This window comes from Halichoeres trimaculatus, unplaced genomic scaffold (genome assembly GCF_033239565.1).
Source record: "Halichoeres trimaculatus isolate MK-OKI-2021-1 unplaced genomic scaffold, fHalTri1.1 fHalTri1_scaffold_1, whole genome shotgun sequence".
NCBI classification, from domain to species: domain Eukaryota; kingdom Metazoa; phylum Chordata; class Actinopteri; order Labriformes; family Labridae; genus Halichoeres; species Halichoeres trimaculatus.
In genome coordinates, this window is record NW_027437179.1 from 4,756,336 (window position 1) to 4,772,986 (window position 16,651).

The window sequence follows — 16,651 nt, forward strand, 5'->3', positions numbered from 1 at the left end:
ACAAAAAACTTTCCCAACACAAACACAAAAAAACAGATGGTCACAAATAATCAAGAGTTTAAACCATGACAGTTTATTCATACGTGTTTTGGCACAGAGGGTCCAGTTCCAAACCAGAGTCAAGTTCCTTGTATTCTTTTGAAGAGAGTTGGCAAATCAAGGCATTGCTCTGTTGTTGGTTTTAACCACAATATGATCCTTCCACAAGTGTGAGTTTTAGTCAAGGCAATTTTGGTCGCATGTAAAAGAGCCCTGAACAGATTAATTCACATTTGAAACATATGGAAGACAAAGATTATAATTCTGAAGGCATGGCGGCTTTTATTTTGACGTGGCGGTGCACCACGATCACTTCCATGTAGTGGAAACCCTAAATTGTATATAGACAGTCTCATAAAATCAAAACCACAGGTGCATTTATAAAAGAAGTCTCAGTTTAAAGGTGATATTTCCTCTTGTGCCACTTTTCTATAATTCTTTGCATCACTTCCTGTCAGTCCCCTGTTACAGTTTTTTAATCAGAGGCCAGACTTAAAAAAATAACTTTGTTTCCTAATAAAGCAGACCCTCTGAAACCTTTTCAGCTCCCTTTATGTTATTGTCCCAACAGTTGTTTTTGCACCTTAACATAAAACGAAGGACCCTGTAAGATAGGACTCTAAAAACCTGACCCCTAAAACCACCTCTACAAGGAAACACCAAACTGACTTATGAAACGTTCATATGCTTCATGTTAACAGTCACACAAATTTGAGTATTTTATACTTTTCACAAACCTTCAATGGCATTCAATAAAGAATACTTTATAACTCTGAACACAAAGAGAATCTGCTTCATTCAGAACAGCTGGTAAGGTGAAGAGCATGGCAACCCCATGGTATACCTTTCAGTTTCGAACAAACGTGTTGTCAGCCTAACTTTGTGGTAAAATCCTTTTCCATGTTCAGAGCAGCAGAAGGGTTTTTCTTTTGAGTGAACAAACATATGTTCAGTCAGAAAAGATTTCCTGCTGAATCCTTTACCGCATTCAGAACAGCTCAAAGGCTTGTTGTTTTTCATTTGAGTGAACCATCATGCAGTCAGCTGTGGTTTTCAGGTAGTTTCTTTTCCCACATATAGAGCAGCTGTAAGGTTTTCATTTGGGTAAACACTCATGTGTAGTCAGACTACTTTTATATTTAAACCTTGTCTCACATTCAGAGCAGCTGAATAGTTTTTCCTTTGAGTGTACAAATAAATGTTTTTCCAGATGTCCTTTAAGGCTAAATCTTTTCCCACATTTAGAGCAGCTGAAAGGTTTTTCTTTTGAGTGAACACTCATATGTGTATTCAGACTACTTTTATATTTCAACCTTTTCCCACATTCGGAGCAGATAAAGGGTTTTTCTTTTGAGTGAACACTCATATGTGTAGTCAGATGTGCTTTTTGGTTAAATCTTTTTCCACATTCAGAGCAGCTGAAAGGTTTTTCTTTCATGTGGACAAACATATGTCTGCCTACATCTCCTCTACGAGTAAATCCTTTTCCACACTCTGAGCAGATGAAAGGTTTCTGTTTTGTCAGAGAAACCACACGATTAGTTTCACCAGGCTTAGGACAACTGTGCGACTTTACAGTCTCTGCTCCTTTGGTTGTGGCCCAGTTTAATCTTTTGGTACAGTCTCTGGTCTCCTTCCATTCATCTTCCTCATCTTCAGTCCCTGATCCAGAATCTGAGGAGGCTTCAATCTTAACTTCAATCTCTGCTTGTAAATTTCTTTCTGGATCTGAGCTCCTTGCTGGTTCTGGTCTTCCACAGTCCTCTCCACCAGCTGCTGTTTCCATATGGTCAGTCAGTGTGTGATGAAGCAGTGAGGACTCAGGTTCCTCTTCATCATTTTCACTCTTCATATGGACTGAAGGAAACAGGACCTTGGTATCAGCCTCCTCCAGTCCTTGAAGCTGCTCTCTCCTCTGACCGATCCACACTTCCTCCTGTTCCTCTTTAATGAGTGGGGACTCATTCTCCTCCTGGTCTGGATAGGGGCTCCTCTCCTGCTGCTCAGGGGGAAGCTCCTCTTTCTTCACCATTAGTAGCTGAACATCTGCAGGACACAGTGAATAAATATTAATGAGATATTAGATCATCTTCCTGATTGAGAATCTGAAAGAGAAAAAAACTCAGGGTCTTTATTTTCAGCACCGTTGCTGAACTGTGAGGACAATCTCATTTACTGGATGATCACAGGAGCCTCCTGCTTGTTGACACATTGATCTGAAAGAAGAACTGAAGGTAGAGTTCACCTGTTTACACACATCTGTAAACCAAAGATATGGATTAATATATTTCCCAGTTACAAAGGACTCTTTCACTGGAGTCTAACTCTATAATATTAACCCCACCAACCCAAACAATACGGACATTAAATAAATCCAGTGGTGTAGTCTATGTAATACGCAGGTATACCCCTTTAGTCTTGGGGATGAAAATATCCATTTGTTTTAGTCACATTTTGGTCATTTCTATATTTGACAGTATTTGTCGTTTTAGTAGATGAAAGATTTTAGTCTAGTTTTAGTAGAAAAGAAAAGTGTTAGCCTGTTACAAATTAACTTTATGTTAATAAGTATTGTAAATTTTAATCAAGGTTAACAGGTTGTACCAAGTAGAGCCCAATTGATTATCAGTGACACGTTTGTATTTAGGACCCAGAAGCAAGTAGTAGGTGACAAACAATGAACAGTCTCCATTGGCAGATAATTAACAGAACCCGCACACTTTGGGATGACGGGTGAGTGTTTTTCCAGTTGAGCCACACAGGAGACGTTTGGGACAAAGGCTCAGACAGTCTTTGAATGTGAGGAGTTGCGGCTTGAGCGGGGATCCGCGGCAACAGGATCTCGAGACGAGCACTCTCCTGACTGAGCCACACAGGAGACGTACAGGCGAAGGCTTACGTAGTTGAGGGCAGGCGAGGGTTCAGTAACCAGGCAGACCAGCACAGATCAGGACAGATAGAACTCAGTGTCACAGACGGAAGCAAGATCGACAGAAACTGGGACAAAACTTGTTGGCAACGGGTAATCAGTCCGAAAGACAGGTCTGGAGTACTCAACATGAGTGCGAAGACAGTCTGACCCTGACTGTGTGTGGAGCTGGGGTTTAAGTAGGTGGCTGATTGCAGCAGATAAAGTGCAGGTGTGAGCATGAGCACAGGTGAGTTGAGTTCTGGCTGATTAGGCTGCAGCAATGGAGAGGCAGGCTGGAGACAGAAGCTAGCTGTGTCCCAATTCAGGGGCTGCAGCCTACGGAGGCTGGATTTGTAGACCGAATACGTCACAGCGGTGCGTCGGAGGCTGTCCCAATACAGAGACTCCTCCAAATGCGGCCGACAAATCCGTCCTCCGTTTCGGGGGCCGCGAAGGACAGGTTCGGTGAATCCTTCATAGCCTCACATATCCCAAGATTCATTGCGCATGAATGCCGAACATGATGGACACAGCCGAACTCCAAAAGGAGTCCTGTTTTATTCAGATATGAAGGATATCCGGCAACGACTATGTGATTGTGTTTCTAAAACATCAAAGAACATTTTGTTTTTCTGTGTGAAATGTGTTGTTTGGGCTCTTTTCAAGTAATATACTAAGGAAAAACAGTTCTTTATAAATCTTCTCATTGCTATATAAAAATATGTTCATAAATGTAAATTATTTTGGGAAAAAAACTTACTTGGTGTTTTTTTATTTTTTATTTTTATTTTTTACAAGGAATTAAAAAAAGACATTAAATCATTTCAGCAGCTTGTATTTTATACTTTTTTTATTTATCATCCCCCCAGCACTCAATCAAATGTTGAAAGTGTACGTTAGTGCCGTACTCTCATGTAAATGGTGGTTCTATACTCTATCAATTAAGATAATAATAATAATAATAATAATAATAATAATAATAATAATAATAATAATAATAATAACGCAAATTAATAAAAAGTTAGTGAAAATCATCCCGTTTAAATGTGAGGTTTTTGTTTTCGTGTGTTTAAAGGTAATGTAAGCCTGACAGGTGAGGGCGGCCCTGTGTGACGTCGAGGGTGACAAACAGGAAATGCTTCATAGACCAGACCGTCTCAATTCAGTTCGGCCTTTGCAGTCCACACAGGCTACGAAGGCTGGGTCCTCCAAAGGCTACAGCCTCCGTAGGCTGCAGCCCCTGAATTGGGACACAGCTGCTGTGTCCCAATTCAGGGGCTGCAGCCTACGGAGGCTGTAGCCTTCGGAGGACCCGGCCTTTATATTATAGTCTGGTCTACGAGGCATTTCCTGTTTGTCACCCTCGACGTCACACAGCACCGCCCTCACCTGTCAGGCTTACATTTCTTTTAAACACACGTAACCCAAAACCTCACATTTAAACAGGGTGATTTTTACTATCTTTTTATTACTTTGCGTTATTATTATCATCATTTGTATCATTATTATCCCTATTGATAGAGTATAGATCTACCATTTACATGAGAGTAAGGCAACAACGTACATTTTCAACATTTGATCAAGTGCAGGGGGGATGATAAATACATAAGTATAAAATAAAAGTTGCTGAAATGATTTAATGTCTTTTGTGAATTCCCTGTAAAAAATACATAAATAAATAAAAAAAAACTCCAAGTAAGTTTTTTTTCCCAAGAGAATTTACATTTATGGACATATTTTTATATAATAATGAGAAGATTCATAAAGAACTGTTTTTCCACAGTAAATTACTTGAAAAGAGCCCAAACAGCACATTTTCAAACAGAAAAACAAAATATTCTTTCACGTTTTAGAAACACAATCACATAGTTGTTGCCAGAAATCCTTCATATCTGGATAAATCAGGACTCCTTTTGGAGTTCGGCCGTGTCCATCATGTCCGGCGTTTGTACGCAATGAATCTTGGGATATGTGAGGCTATGAAGGATTCACCGAACCCGTCCTTCGTGGCCCCTGAAACGGAGGACGGATTCGTCGGCCGAATTTGGAGGAGCCTCCGTATTGGGACAGCCTCCGACGCACCGCTGTGACGTAATCGGTCTTCATATCCAGCCTCCGTAGGCTGCAGCCCCCGAATTGAGACACAGCTTGAGACTGAGGTTGAGGCCCTCCTCACACGAGGACGGCCCCGTATCGTCTTGGCGTCGGCATCAAAACATGTATCGCTGTTTACACATCGTATTGTGCATAGACTTGTGCATTTACATGACAATGCAAAACTGTCATCGGGTTGCCCATCTGGTTCTGCTCCGAGGCAGATTCCAAGGCAGTCCGAGGCAGTGAACAAGTGCTCATGCACGCGTAACATGCTGCGTCTCTGCATGAGCACTTGTTGTCATTGTTGCCATAGCTAGTGTTGTTAATGCTCTCTGAGAAAATGTTGATATAATAGTCGAAGCAATATTTGTAGCTGCTGGAACAATATCAGAATCAGTCCGCCTGTCACCGTTGTTGTTGTTGTGTGTGACAACGTGGGTGGGGGGCTGGGAGTAGGAGGGGTGCTATGAGGTCACCGTCTTTTCCGGACTTATCTGTTTATACCAAATACGGCATGAAGACAAATACACAGAAATCCACCTGTAGACCCGTTTTCAAAGAAGATGCGGAGTCATGGACAAATACGCGTCTCCGTGTGTCAATATCACCGGATCGATAGTTTATTTTACCGGAGTCGTAGAAATTGAGACTGAGGTGGGCTTTACACGAGAACGAATTTCTACGACTCCGGTAGACTGTAGTTGATTTGCCAAAGAGTAGTGGTGGATGTGTGGGGCATCTAAGCCGCCTTGCAATTTTGGTTTTTGCAGAGTTGTAAGTTTGATCCTTGGTGTTTTGCTTTTCCAATAGAATTTACTGAACATTGAAGCTAGAGCCTTGAACCAAGGAAGAGTTGAATGAATTGGAATCATTAAAAAAAGGTAGTTTATTTTTGGAAGTACTGTCATTTTAATGGTTGCAATTCTTCCTAATATGGACAGTGGTAAGTTCATCCAACGCTGGAGGTCGCTCTCTATTTTTTTAAGCAAGGGAGTGAAATTCAGTGCGATCAGCTCTGACAGCTTGGAGGAAATATTAATGCCCAGGTAAGTGATGTGGCCTGAACATAGGGGAATAGGTGATGAATGACATGTTGCATCCCATCTGGTGTTGTGTAGTGGAAGAATAGAGGATTTTTTTTCCAGTTTATTGAGTTATCTGAGATCTTGGAGAATGATTCAATAAGATTCACTGTTTCTTGCAGAGACGAGCGAGGGTGTTGTAGAAACAGTAAAATGTCGTCCGCATACAGACTAATCTTATGTTGAACCTGGGATGTTTGAATTCCCTTGATGCGATCATTCTGTCGTATAGCTGCTGCCAAAGGCTCTATAAAGAGGGTGAATAGTGAAGGAGAGAGTGGGCATCCTTGCCTTGTCCCCCTATGCAGTGCCATTAGTGGTGACAGCAGCTGAAGGGGCAGTGTACAGAATCTTAATCCAGTGAATAAATGCATCTCCGAAGCCAAATTTTTTTAGAATACTAAAGAGAGTTTTCCACTTTACTCTGTCAAAAGCTTTTTCTGCATCTAATGTTGCTATGATGGTATCTACCTGCTGTAATGATGAGTAATGGATTAAATCGAATAGTCTACGAGTGTTACTGGATGACTGTCTACCTTTGATAAAAACCAGTCTGATCGTGGTGGATTAAAAAATGAGTTATTTTTTCTATCCTGTGTGCTAGAGCTTTACTGATGATTTTTATATCTACATTGATTAAAGAGATGGGCCCATAGTGAAATTTGAGCTGTGTTCATGTGTGTTGGAAATCTAGACTTTAATTTTATTTCATGTATTGCTCTCATGAAGAGAGGGGATAGAATAGGCCAGAAGTGTTTATAGAATTCAGCGGGGAAGCCATCCGGACCTGGTGCTTTGTTATTTGGCATAAGGTGTAGGGCTGCAGAGAGTTCTGTTTCTGTTATTGGAGTATCTAAAGGTTTAGATTGTTCTGAAACAATCTTTGGAAGTTCAATGTTGTTGAGAAATAAGTTGATGTTTTCCTGTCTAGGTTCGTTTGTAGATGACTTAAGGTTTGCATAAAATGTTTTGAATATTTTGTTTATTTCCTCTGGTCTATAAGAGTTGTGATTGTTGTTCTCTCTTTATTTTGTTTAATTAGATTTGCTAAATATTTACCAGATTTGTTGCTATGATGAAAGTTTTCCTGTCTGAGTCTCTGAATTAAAAATTGGGCTCTCTTATTTAAAATCTCATTTAGTTGGGCCTGATACTTTCTTAACTCTTTCTGTGTTTCTTCTGTTGGGTTGCTTGCATTTTGCGTATCTAACAGTTTTATTTTTTGTTCTAATTTCATTTCGTGTTCCTTTTCCCTTTTTTTCTTATTGACAGAAAATGATATAAAACCTCGTAGGACTGCTTTACCTGTTTCCCACAGAATGGTGGATGATGTCTCTGGGGGATCATTTATTTCCAGGAAGGAGGCCCACTCTCTCCTGAGATAGCTGTCAAATTCTGGGTCTTTTAGAAGAGATGAGTTAAATCGCCATTTCATGGAGCGTTTGGGTTGGTTAATAGGGTTCCATCTGAAGGTTACTGGAGCGTGATCACTAATGATTATAGGGTGAATTTTTGAGTTGGAGATCTGAGATATTGTTGCTAGAGTTGCGAGTCAGAAAGAGGTCAATGCGTGAGTAGGAGTGGTGAACAGGTGAGTAGAAAGAGTACTCTGTAGAAGATGGGTGCTGTAATCACCAGCCATCGCCAAGACCAAGATCATTCATGAACTGTTTTATGGTATTAGTAGATTGCCAGATATGGTTCCTTTTTATTCTATTAGATTTATCAAGCGTTGGGTTCATAGTTGTGTTAAAATCACCTCCTATAATTACTGGGCAACTGGAAATATTTGATATGGAATCAAAGAAGTTTAAAAAAAGGAAGGATCGTCGTTATTTGGGCCGTAGATATTGCCAATTGTTACTGGATTATTGTTAATGGATATATTGATGATTATAAAACGTCCTTCAGGGTCTGTGATGGTTGTGTTATGGACAAATGAAATTCTTTTATTTATCAAGATACATACACCTCTTTGTCTGGAGTTATAAGGGGCTGAGAAACTGAGAAAACTGTGCCGTTTTTAATTTGTCATGGTCTGAGTCCGAGAGGTGTGTTTCCTGTAGTAGGCAAATATCTGCTTTAAGATCGTTTAGGTGATTAAATATTTTGGTTCTTTTTGTCTGGGTGCCAATTAGGGCTGAACAATTTATTGTTTTCAGATCGAAATCGCAATTTTAGACAATGCAATTTTGAGATCGCCAAAGCAGCAATTTTTTGCAGCGCTCCTGACTGACTCAGGATCTGTTGTGTCAAGTATTATACACATTCTGTTTTACAAATTTGTTGACAATCTATATGTTAAAAGTGCTGGTAAGCAGGTCAACAACACAAAGCCTCTGTTTAGGAGTAGAAGTTGATGAAAACAGATTATTTATCATCACTATTGATGATTAAAAAATCGTGAATTGCAATATCTGCTAGAACAGTGATTCCCAACCTGTGGGACGCGGCCCCCTGGTGGGCCGCGGAGGTACTGCAAGTGGGCCGCCACAGCTTTTCCAAAATAGTTTGATTTTTGTGGAGGTGGGCATGTAATTATGTAAAAATAAAAACGTTTCAGCATGTTATAGATGCTGTGTTAAGGACTGTGGAGCCTCCAACATGTTTCTCTTGTATTCAGTTCAACCCTTCATGTTCAATCTTTATTTTTAAAAAAAGTGCTCTCAGAACGCATTGTATGGCTGGGTTTCCGCTACATGTATAGGATCGTGGCACACCGCCACAACAAAGTAAAAGCTGCCATGCCTTCAGAATTATGATCTTTTCTTTTTCCGATGTTTCAGACGTAAATTACATTGCACATGGCTCTTGTATACAACTAAAACTTTCAGAATTCCACAAACATTTTTTGACGCTGCCCGGAATCAAACAGTTATCTTTCAGAAGCGAATCATCTCTCTGTGTTCTCATGTGAACTCACACTCATGGTTAGATCATATCACGCTCTAAAATAATAAAAGACAGAGCTCTGGTGGGTATTTGCCGTTCACAGCTCTCAGCTCTTAGCATCGTGCACGGCGGAGTTCCGCTCCGATGCGCACGAGACGCACAAGACGCACAGTTACTGGAGAAAAACAATTCCCAGCCTGATCATTCATCAGTGTTTACAGATGGACATTTTCTGTGTATAAAGTCAGCGCAAGCAGAAGTGCCCCTGTCACTCTGTGGTTTATATTTGCTTTAAATTTCATCCTGATCAGTTTGCGGAGTCTGATATGATGATCAGTGCGGTGCTTACGCTGAGTTCACTCGTGCATATTACACTGCAGCTGATCGCTGTTCCTTCTCCCGCTCCTCCAGGAGTCACCTTTCTGCTCTCTTTGGGATGGAAGTTATAGTTTTGCTGTTTTCCTCTCATTCTTTAAAAATCAGCAGAGGAGTTTTCCTCCAGCTTTCAGAGATCAAACCTGAAAGCCTTCATGCCACTCTGTACCTCTGAGCAGGGGCGTGTCCAGACTTTCAGACTGGGGGGGGCGCAAACATATAAATTATTACCATTTGTCTTGACTCACTACTTTAACTATGAGTAACTATGGTTGTATAACTATTATAACCCAGTGTATGATTTTAGAATAAAATGTACTGTGCATCAGCCTGTCTAATAAATTAAAAAAAAACTTTTTTTAAGCCCAGATAAAAAGATAGAGCTGACAGTAAACTGTGCCATTAGATAAGGCTAAACTATGTTTGTGTTAAATTGATAATTCATCTATAAAGGTTTTAAGATGTAGTATGTTTTTATGTATTTAGCAGTCGGGGGTGGGCCGCGAAAATGTCTGAGACTTAAAAGTGGGAACTGAGTTGGAAAAGGTTGGGAACCACTGTGCTAGAAAAATTAGATCTTTTCCTAAAATCGTTCAGCCCTACATGTGAATATCCCAAAGCTTGATTTGAAGAAAATCGTGAATCGAATTGAAATCACAATATCTGCCAGAAAAATTGCAATTCAATCTTTTCTTCAAATCGTTCAGCCCTAGTGCCAATACCCCTAATGTTCCATGTTACAAATGTTAATGATGTCATGTTGTACACATTAACGACTGTAGCTGTGTGATATGAGTGATGACTCTGTGTGTGTGTGTGTGTGAGTGCGGACAGCTTTGACAATACTGTATGGTGTAGAGCTGCACGATTTGGGGAAAAGGTGCGATTTGCGATTAGGTGGAAAATATTGCGATTGCGATTGTGCTTGCAATTTAATAAAAAAGGTTGTGTCATGATGAGTCTACAGACTTGCTTGGTTATCATAAAGAAAAATCTGAATTGCATATGCTGACATTGCGATTGCGATTGCGATATCCTCTTTTGCGATTACGTAATTGCATGTGTTGACATTGCGATTGCGATTGCGATTGCGATAATCGTGCAGCCCTAGTATGGTGTGCACAGCAGGACCTGTAGTACAAGATGGAGCAGATAAATTAAAAACACAAACAACAAAACAAACAGTTGGAGGGGGGGGCAAATAACAACAAAACAAGCAGCAGAGCAGAATTGAGGTACAGTACGGTGCAGGATACTGAGACTAGTGAACAAACAAGATAAATAAATATGATAAACCAAGTTTGGTCTGTATGTATATCGGTATTGTGTGAGAGAGTGAAAGAGAGGGAGAGAGAGAGAGTGAGGGAGAGAGAGAGAGAGAGAGAGCATCTAGTCTGTGAATGAATAAACTGTGATACAGTTAAGATACAGAAGCATTCAGAGGGAAGTGTTTAAAAAAGAGAGTGTGGGGGGTTAGTGGAGGGGGTGGTGTTGAGAGTGAGGTCTAAGTTCAGAACAGCCAGGGGGTGACGTCCCTATCTTTAAACAACTCACCATCAATGTACAGTTTATCAACCGAGAGGGCCGCTCTCTTGCCTTCGCTGATCTTCTGTTTGCGAATTGAGAGAAGTGCCTTACGTCTGCGGACGATCTCAGGTGGATACTGGTCATTCAGTCCGCGGTCCGTCCCTCTCAGCTGCCTGCCTTGTCGCTGGACCAGTTCTTTTTGTTTAAAATGTTCAAATTTCGCTACGATGGGCCGGGATCTAGTGGTGTCCGTACGCTTCTGTCTCATGCGGTGCACCCGATGAAAGGTGATGTTTTTGATGCTCTCTCTCATCTGTTTATTTTCGGCTGTAACAGCTGCTAGTTGTGTCTGGACTGTGACGAGCTCAGTGGCCATGGTGGACACGGAGTTCTGCAGGTCCTTATTTTCCCGGGTTATTTTCTCTATCTGGTTCTGTGTGAACTCCAGACTGTGGCGGAGGTGTTGGAATTCTTGGTGGAGAGCCTCGATTATGCCGATTCTCGCATCCAGGTTAGTGAACTTACTATCGATTGAGAGAAGTATTTCACTCACCTCGGTGCAGCAGCGCGTTGGTGGTGCTGTGACCGGCGAAGAGTCGGTAGATGAACAGGGTGAGTCCTGTGTACGGGGATTCTTAGATTTTTGTGAGCGACCCATGTTGCAGAGATTGGCGTACTTATCTTGGATGAAGTCCTCCAGTTGGACCAGGTCCGACATCCGCTCCAGTGAGGCAGAAATCAGAAGTAGTCAGAGGTATAAAGGGAGTAGTTAGGTGTGTGGAAAAAGAGGAGAAAAAGAGGGAACCCAAAAGTTTGTGTACTGTCTGTCTAGCAGCGTGCTGCCATGTTGGATCTCGCTCAGTCTCGCGGGAGTTCGGTCACAGCGGCAAGCGAACTACACGTTTGAAACAATTCATATAGACTTTCACATAAAATGCAGCTTTTAGCAAACGTCGATTATAGTATTTATTTCCTTAAAAAGTCGCCTGATCTAATGTAGGGTTTTCAGGTCCTGGGTTATGTAACTGTATATAGGATGGTTTCTCCTTTATCAGTAGGAAGCCATAACAAGCAGTGCTTACTCGTGGGTCGCAGATAAAGCAACATCAGTCAACTACTTTGTATAAATTACAAACAATTTCTACATATTTTGCAAACGTTTACCCCAGATGACATCCACAATTCAGATGTCCTGATATTACATTTTCACTTCCGATACGATACCGATACTGCAGCATTAAGTATCGGCCGATACCGATATTAATCCGATACAATATCAGCATTAAACGTGCATACTTTTATTACTTGTTTTGTAGTATGTCAGTCATGTTAGAAAAGGCTTGATTAAGTGATATTATTCAAACAAAGAACAGTAGTCAGCAACAGTAGGTATGTGGAAAAACTGACCCGTTTATTATAACCAATGGGTAACACAAAGGGCTCTAATTTCGTAGACCATGCACAAGCGCAGGCACACCTGCCCTGCGCTGGCCTTCGCCGCGCAGACAGGGCATGACCGGCACACTTTGCAAGTTTTCCTGCAGTGCCAAGAGAGGCGCAGGAGTACGCTTCCATGCCTCCCTCCACGCAAATGGCAGAGAGGGAGGAGAAAAGCAGTGAGTGGGTTTAACACAGCCGAGCTGTTTTCACCAATCAAATGAGCGCCTCTCCTCGCCTTTAAATGCTCTGCGGCCGAGGAGCAGCGTCTGATTGGTCTGACTGATCCCCAGCACCGTGGAAACAGTGTGCTGGAAAGACCCGGTAGTGGAGACGGTCAGAGCCACTGTCCCTGCAGCAGGAGAATGGACAGCGGGGCGCACCGGAGGACACGAAGCGCGTCACCTTGTGGGCCAGCTCCTGGGACAGATTTAATCTGTTCCTTTGTCATTTGTAGGAGAACAAAATGAAGAGACAGTTGCACAGCTGGCTTATCCATTCAGAATACTTTTAATCCACCTGCTCTCCTGGTTTGTCATCGCCAAATAGCAGAACCTGTAGTGATACACTGTATACTCTCCTGGAGTCTCCACCTCATGCTCCTTACAATAATGTACTCCATCTTTTTAGATCAGGTTAAAAATAAAGACTAAAACAGAGAAATATGGGAAATCACGGGTAAATCCTGAGTGACACACATTTATTTTGTCTCTTTTTTCTTCGTCTTTTCTCTCCCTCTTTTCTTTGAATTAAATGAAATGAGAGAACCAGATATATACTCAGTATCAGATGTTAAGGCTGTTTATTGTTTAACTGTAAGATGTGCATCAAACTTCCAGCTGCCGTCAGGTTAACTTTCCATTATGACAAACAGCTTTAATCTGACATCAGATGTGACGGGACAGTTAATAGAGATATAAATGTATATGCTGGTTCAGACAGTTACATTAAATAGTGATTACTGTGATTGTTTATTGCATTAAAATGTGCCTGACACTCTGGAAACCTGCCTCTGAGGCTTTGATGACATGTGCACACATGTGCGCCTGTCACCAAATTACAGCTGTGGAGGGTGTGCTCCGCTTGCGTTGAGAATAGACCAGGTTGGAGCTGGTGAGATTTCAGCGCACTTTCTGCGCTGTTTTTGGCACAAAATTGTCACTGCGCCAACATGAATCTGCTGACACCTCCCCCTGGTGCACCGTCACACCCATCTCTGTGCAGACGGTCTACCAAATTGTCAAATAGGCAGCGCACGGCAGCTCCAAATTAACACTGTGCGGGGTGCGCCAGGCTTGCGCCCCCTGCGCTTTGCCACGAAATTAGAGCCCATACTGCTTATATCAGAGATTTTAGATGCATTCCAATACGATACCGATATTTGTTTTTTGCTGATATCGGACCGATATCAATATCAGACTGGGACACCTCTAATTTTTGAAGGAATGTTGTTTGAAAATCATTTCATTCACAGACTTTAATATATAAAGATCAAACCAAATGAACTAAAACAGTTTGCAAAATCCCTCCAATACCTTCACGAGAAGAATGTTCAAAGTCCCCCTGCCTTGCTGGATTTATACTTGTTATCAGAATAAGACTCTAGCAATATCTTTAATTTCTATTTTTTTAATTCTTTTTATTATTTTTTTTGTTTACTTTGCTCTGTATCAGCACTGGAGATGGACTCTGTCAAAGGAACTTTTGCCTTGATGTTTGTAGTGAGAAAAAGTTATTTAAAAAAAACAAAACATAACAAAACAACAACAACAAAAAACATAGTGGTTGCCATCTTGGCTACGTAGAGGAAGGGTCGAGAACAGATCCATGGCTGTAATCAATGAAAAACAGAAGAACACCTGTGAACGGTTGTGAAATGAGCTCCAAGTTTCCAGTAAGTGCGAAGCTGCAGTGTTTGATTTGGGACAACACCACCCTGTAAGGTTTTGTGCACTGTTCCAGTAAGTGCAGAGTGTATTCAGAGCACTTCATGTAAGCGTACTAACAGAAACACACCATTCAGGACAAAGCATAGGTATCTCACTCTCTACTCATATCCTCATGAACAGCCATGTGTAAAACTGAAAAGGAAAAGTTAACATCAGCCTCTTGAAACAGCCAAGGACACACAGGTGACCAACTGAAATGTTAGGCTGTGCTGTCCTCTAGGAATGGTCTGTACCTGACCCTGAGGTCAGAATCACCAGACCCCTGACAGACAGCAGACATCAAGAATGGAAGGATTGGAGGAAGCCATTAAGTTTGGCCCAACACTGCAGCCCCAGTTTGATGCGCCTTATGTGAAAGGACATTTCCCCTGTTTCCAGGAGCAGTGCAGGAACAGGAGATGTTTTTAAAGCTCCACAACATATCCTTAACCCCTGGAGGACATCTAACTCACCAAGCACAGACTCAGCAGCTGATGCATACACAGAGCAACCGTAGTCGAGAGCAGATCTGATCTTTGCTTGATATATTAAGTGCACTGACCCTCTCTTTGCTCCCAGTCACACAACACTAAACTTCTCATGACATTTATCACTTTTTCACATTTGGATAACATTTTTTACATTCATCAAACCAAACACCAAAGAATTCAAAGTTTCTTACCATCTCTAAATGGGATCCACACAGGGCCAACTCAACACTCAGAGACTTCCGTTTGAAGCTAAAAATCATACATTTAGTCTATGTGGGTGAGATCTGAAACTTGTTTGCCCACTCCTCCACAAAAACTAAGGCTCTTTGGACTTGTTTTAAAGTAAACTCTACATTTCTTCCTCTTCACCAGATAGCACAATCATCTTCAAACAGAGACTGACCAAATCCTCCCCCAGTATTCTTAAATATATGGTTGATCATCATGCTTTGCCTGCCTTGCAGTGAGACTTTCTCTCTTTCAACAGTCTTAGAAGTTTTGCCTCCCACCTGCCCCTGAATTGTTCTTCTCATTAAACATATTTAGTCCAACTAAAAAAATACACTAACCACTACTTCTTTATTATTAAATGCTTTTTTAATGTCATGCTCTAATACTGCCACTGACTCCATAGCAGATCTTCCATTTCTACATCCGTTCTGATACTTGGCAAAGAGCCCTCTGTTTTCTAGGAAATGTACTGATCTGTTGGTGAACATTCCTTCCATGATTTTACAGAGCACTGATGTTAAAGCTTTGGGTTTATAAGAAGCTGGATCTGAAGCATCCTTGCCTGCTTTGAGAATAGGAACTATGGTAGAGTGTTTCCACTCTTCTGGTGAGTTTCCCTCTGCCCACACACAGCTGAATAAAAACAATACTAGAGCACAGTCATCAAGATGTTCAAACAATTCATTTGATAACCTATCCCTCCAGGAGTGGCGTTTGCTCCTGAGATAATGACTTCCCTCAACTCCTTCATGCTGAAAATCGGTACTGATAGAGTCAGGGTGGGCTGTGAAAATGTTTCATACTTAAAAGTGGGCCCTGAGTCGGAAAAGGTTAGGGTATATACTCACAGCGTGCAGGAGTAGAAGAAACATGTGAAACTGTTAAACTATCAAAAGTGCTGCAGCCAACTCACTGGCTCATGGTTACCTTCAGTTTCTGACAGGAAAAGTAAGGTAGACAAATACAAGGAAAGACCACAAGGTGGCACTGTAACACAACAACAAGCTATGTTTTTAAATTTGGGGCATAATTATGAATAAATATGTATTAATAAACATACATTTTGCTTATGTATTTTATGCTCAAAAATCTATTGAAATCCCAATATATTAGATAATTGGCATTTTGGAGATAATTCCTGCAAATGTTGATATCTGACTGAACTCTCCCTAAGTCAAAACAGCATTACTATATTGATGACAAGTGAAAATGAACTGTTACTGCCAGAGCTCTTAAAGGGTAACGGGAGTAACATAAGCCAGGTGTTAAGGCAAATAAGGAATGTTTAAATGAAAGAATGGCAGTACGGGAAGTCAAACTGAAGTTTATTTAACAAATTAAATCAGGTTAACGGATAATTTTACAACAAAACTTAGAAGGCGACAAATCAGACAAGGTAGGTATCTGAAAGAGCCGAGCTCAGACGGTCCTTGCGGGCGACAGACCACTGCAGGTCAGCCGCTCCCCGCTCCCAACTCCAGCCGCCTTATGTAATCTTCCTCTCGGTCGCGCTCTGCTCCTGATTGGTGGCTGCCGTAACCCCCAATCACCTGGGATGAGGGAAGAAAAACCGCACACACACTCAGACACACACACACGTCACACTAGAGGTCGGGACCGTAACAGAACTTAGTTTCTTTT

General features: G+C 41.4%; 1 protein-coding gene across 1 annotated transcript; it reads right to left on the minus strand.

Annotated features, from left to right (window-relative positions):
- Positions 1-639: 639 nt before the first annotated feature.
- LOC141791795 (uncharacterized) lies at positions 640-11,787 on the minus strand. The gene is made up of 2 exons (XM_074672450.1): positions 10,951-11,787; positions 640-2,085 (listed from the first exon to the last, which is right to left on the minus strand). The coding sequence occupies exons 1-2, from the start codon at positions 11,639-11,641 to the stop codon at positions 1,136-1,138; spliced, it is 1,641 nt and encodes a 546-aa protein (XP_074528551.1). The 5' UTR covers positions 11,642-11,787; the 3' UTR covers positions 640-1,135.
- Positions 11,788-16,651: the final 4,864 nt, after the last annotated feature.

Bases quoted from the DNA above. Each gene is read 5' to 3' on its own strand.
- LOC141791795 (XM_074672450.1), bottom strand. From the start codon at position 11,641: ATGTCGGACCTGGTCCAACTGGAGGACTTCATCCAAGATAAGTACGCC. The intron at 2,086-10,950 runs GTGAGTTGTTTA...TGTGTCCTGCAG, and splicing joins TGATAAACTGTACATTGATG to ATGTTCAGCTACTAATGGTG.